The sequence below is a fragment of the Lipotes vexillifer genome, unplaced genomic scaffold, assembly GCF_000442215.2.
Source record: "Lipotes vexillifer unplaced genomic scaffold, Lipotes_vexillifer_v1.1 C27318241, whole genome shotgun sequence".
NCBI lineage: Eukaryota > Metazoa > Chordata > Mammalia > Artiodactyla > Lipotidae > Lipotes > Lipotes vexillifer.
Genome location: NW_006770263.1, coordinates 1 through 4,307, shown reverse-complemented (window position 1 = coordinate 4,307; position 4,307 = coordinate 1). Strand labels below are relative to the sequence as shown.

General features: G+C 42.2%; 1 protein-coding gene across 1 annotated transcript; it reads left to right on the top strand.

The window, feature by feature from the left end:
* The first annotated feature begins 869 nt into the window (after window positions 1-869).
* Window positions 870-2,690, top strand: LOC103079978 (acyl-coenzyme A thioesterase 4-like). Its single transcript, XM_007446052.1, has 2 exons — window positions 870-1,068; window positions 1,849-2,690. The coding sequence occupies exons 1-2, from the start codon at window positions 1,051-1,053 to the stop codon at window positions 2,452-2,454; spliced, it is 624 nt and encodes a 207-aa protein (XP_007446114.1). The 5' UTR covers window positions 870-1,050; the 3' UTR covers window positions 2,455-2,690.
* Window positions 2,691-4,307: the final 1,617 nt, after the last annotated feature.

The following is a 4,307-nucleotide window of genomic DNA, read 5'->3' as shown; positions in this document are numbered from 1 at the left end:
GCCGCCGGGTAAGGCTGGGGTGCTGGGACCTCGACAACATGTTCCCTGGGCTGCCTGGGGTTCTGATACCGCCTCCCAGGAAGTTTGGCTTGGGAGCACGGTCAGAGAAGCGGATGTTGACTAAATCAGAGACCTGACAGCCACATTGGAGGCTTTTGATATGTTCCTCACTATGCTACGCGTTTTGCTTGCATTATCTCATTTAATCTCTATACGATCCCAATGCGGTGGATACTGTTATTAGGCAGATAAAAAAAAAGACTGGATGGGATCGGTAGGTTCACTTTGCTATTAATAACTACGCTACAGATCTACAGGCATCAGCTGATCGCTTTTACACTAAATGATTACGGTCAAGGAATCTATTGCCATGTCTACCTTCTGTAGTGTCCTGGGTGCACTGGGCCCCTTACCCACTTTTTCATGTTCCTCTCTACCACAGATCACTTTTCAGACTTCACTGCCTTCCTCACCTGAAGCCTCGCCTGGTATTTCTTTTTCTTTCCTCTAAGTAGACATCTGAACCAAAAATAACGCCAAGGGTTGGTGCAACACAGTATAAAGCTTTGTTTTAATTCTTAACTCTGTCCAATCCTGTAACAGAACACAGCAATTCAACACTGTCTAAAAGGTGAAATTCCTCCTTCAATGATGCAGTCATTAGACTTTGTTACCCTCCCTTACAACTAAAGATTCTTAGAACCTTAGAGATAACTTGGAACTTGTATCCCTTGTCAATAATGACTCAGGAAGCCATTTTCTTTGATTCACGGGAACCCACTAAATACTTTAGAAAGCTCTCTAAAAGGAAAGCAATTTCTTTAAATTATATAATGCCTTCTCTTTATAATATTACCTTCTCTAGGACCAGGACCTTTCCCAGGGATCATTGACATCTTTGGTGTTGGAGGAGCCCTGTTGGAATATCGGGCCAGCCTTCTGGCTGGCCATGGCTTTGCCACATTGGCTCTAGCTTATTGTGACTTTGAAGATCTTCCCAAGAAATTCGACACCATACACCTGGACTACTTTGAAGAAGCCCTGTGCTACATGCTTCAACACACCCAGGTTCTCCTAATGTCCTTTATCATTCTCTCTAGAGCTACCTCCAGAGGGGGTTGTCACTTTGCACTCACCTGTGCCAGGTGCATTGATGCTGCTCTATTCTTCTTTCACAGAGATTTCTTCTACTCCACTTTCTCTGTCAGATGGATTAATATTGCAGAATTCACTGTAAAATTCATGTGATATTTTATTTTAGGGAATTATGTAGTAATATTAAAATTTCTTTTGCAAGTGGAGTTTCTAAATTTTTAGCTTTGCATGCTTTTTAATCTTTATTTTTCTGATAGCAGAGTATGTTCTCAGATTTTGATCAAAACTTGTCCACCCATTTCATAAGCTTAGAACCACTCAGTTGGACTCTGAAGTTTTACTTTGTTTCTATAAAGTTAATCATTTGTCAATATATGTTTAGATGGGGTCTGATGAAAGATTCACTTCTTGGAACAGAATTTAGTTCCACACAGATGCCCAGGAACATTGATGCTTTAATTCAACCTGAATGAAGCTCTGAAATTGACAGGCTCCAATGACTCAGCATTCTCTAGTGGATGACTCTCTGGAAGTTTGCAACCAATTCCCAAATTTGCCAGTGAGTTTAAGATTTGTTTGCCGTATGTCCAGCAAGATAGTCTCTACATGGGAAGAAACTCTGTCAGCTGAGGTTGAGTCTCTTGTGGCCAATTCACAAATTAAAGCTAGCAGCATCTCTAGTTGCATTTAGAAAAACATTCTTCTGTTGGGTAGGTTCTTGACTTTTGTCTCTTGCCCCTTCTTTTCTTACAGGTAAAGGGCCCTGGCATTGGACTTCTGGGCATTTCTTTAGGGGCTGATATTTGTCTCTCCATGGCCTCATTTTTGAAGAACATCTCAGCTACAGTTTCCATCAATGGATCTGGCTTCAATGGAAACAAAGCCATATACTACAAGGAGAATAGCATTCCACCACTGGGCCATGACCTAAGGAGAATGAAGGTAGCTTTTTCAGGCCTCCTGGACATTGTGGATATAAGGAATGACATTGTAGGGGGATGTGAGAACCCCTGCATGATTCCAATAGAGAAGGCCCAGGGGCCCATCCTCTTCATTGTTGGTCAGGATGACCATAACTGGAGGAGTGAGTTATACGCCCAGATAGCCTCTGAACGGTTACAGGCCCATGGAAAGGAAAAACCCCAGATCGTCTCTTACCCTGGGACTGGGCATTACATTGAGCCTCCTTACTTTCCCATGTGCCCAGCTTCGCTACACAAATTACTGGACAAACCTGTGATCTGGGGTGGAGAGCCCAGGGCTCATTCTAAGGCCCAGGTAGATGCTTGGAAGCAAATTCTAACCTTCTTCACCAAACACCTTGGAGCTTGCCCCAAATTGAAATGCCCTAAATTATAATTGATCTGTTATTGACAGGAGAGATTCAAGGTCAGATTTTAGTGTTTAATAATCTTATGTGAATCACTTGTCCCCTGGATAACATTAAATGCATGTCATTGGTATTAATGCTATATTTTAGGTTACTTTTTTGAGATTAATTTTGTCATTAATTTTTCTAATGTAACACAGCCTACTGTACAAGATTGAATTAGAAGTGTACAATACTAAATAGTAAAAAGTATCAACGCTATTAAAATTTGTGTTCTCATCTAGATTTTTTTACTTAACACTTTGAGGCACAGATGGAAATTAAAGCTGAACAAATACTGGGCTACTTTTTCCATCACTGGGAGAGAATATGGCCATTCAGTGTTTGCTACTGGTTCAACTACTGGTAGCAGAGTAGAATTTTTATTGGCTAAAATATACAGAGAGGTGTTGATAGAAGGAAAGCCAGACTGACCTTTTTCTCATGGAGATTAGAGAAGAATCCTCTGAGAGGAGTTACGGTAAGAAGGGGAGCATCTGGCTCTGGACGGCTAAGTCAAAAACTCTGTCCCAAAGGTGATTGACTATGAGCTATTTTCCTTTTTGCTTCCTGGCTCTAAGAACAGACTTTGGAAAATCATACTGTGACATTCTTAGAGGCATCACCATCACCTTCTCTGACATCAAGGCTACAAAGTATTGTGTAAGTATATTTGAAGAGATAATGGCTGAGAATTTTCTAAAGCTGACAAAGACATCAGCCACATATTCCAACAGCACTATGTCTTAGTCAGCTCAGGCTTCTATAACAAAATACCACAGATGGGGTGGCTTAAACAACAGACATTTATTTCTCACAGTTCTGGAGGCTGGGAAGTTCAAGATCAACGTTCTGGCAGATTCAGTTCCTGGTGGCACCTCTTCCTGGCTTACAGATGGCTGCCTTCTTCCTGTGTCCTTACCTGGCAGGGAGAGAGAGGGAGCTCCAGTTTCTCTTCCTCATTTCGTAAGGACACTAATCCCATCATGGGGGCTTCACTCTCATGACCTCATTTAAACCTAACAACCTCCCAAAGGTTCTACCTTCAAATACCATCACATTGGGGTTTCGGATTTCAACATATGAGTTTTGAGGGGACACATTCAGTTCATAACCACCATAAACCTCAAGCAAGTTAACCATATTAACACATCACAGAAAAACTGTTTGTGGCAGTTTTATAACATAGAATTTATAACATAAATTCTTTGACGTTTCTGCCACCAAGAGGTAGGAGATCTATGTCCCCTCCCCTCAAATCTGGATGGCTTTCTGACTGTCTCAGTAGAGTACAGCAGAATTGATGCTTTATGATTTCAGAAGGTAGGTCATAAAGGCCATGAAGGTGATCCCACCTTGTTTGCTGGGAACACCTGCTCTTGGAGCCCTGAGCCACCCTAAGAAGTTTTACAACTTTGAGGCTGTGATGCTGTGAGGAAGCCCCAAATACACGGAGAGCTGTAAGCTCTTCCTGTAATAGTCCCAAATGAGCTCAACCTTTGAGTCATCTCAGCCCAAGTACCGGGATGTGACTGAAAAAACCTCAAGATGATTCTAGCCCCCAGCCACTTGAATCTTCCCAGTGAAGGCTTTAGATATCCTGAAGCAGAGAAGAGTTGTCCCAGTCAAGCACTGTCCAAATTGTGGATCCGTGAACAAAATATTGTTTTATGTGACTGTGTTTTGGGGGCATTTCAGTTATCTATTCAGCTATCTATTGTAACAAACCACCCCAAAACACAGTGGCTTAAAACATTAACCATTCTCGGGCTTCCCTGGGGGCACAGTGGTTAAGAATCCGCCTGCCAATGCAGGCGACACGGGTTCAAGCCCTGGTCTGGGA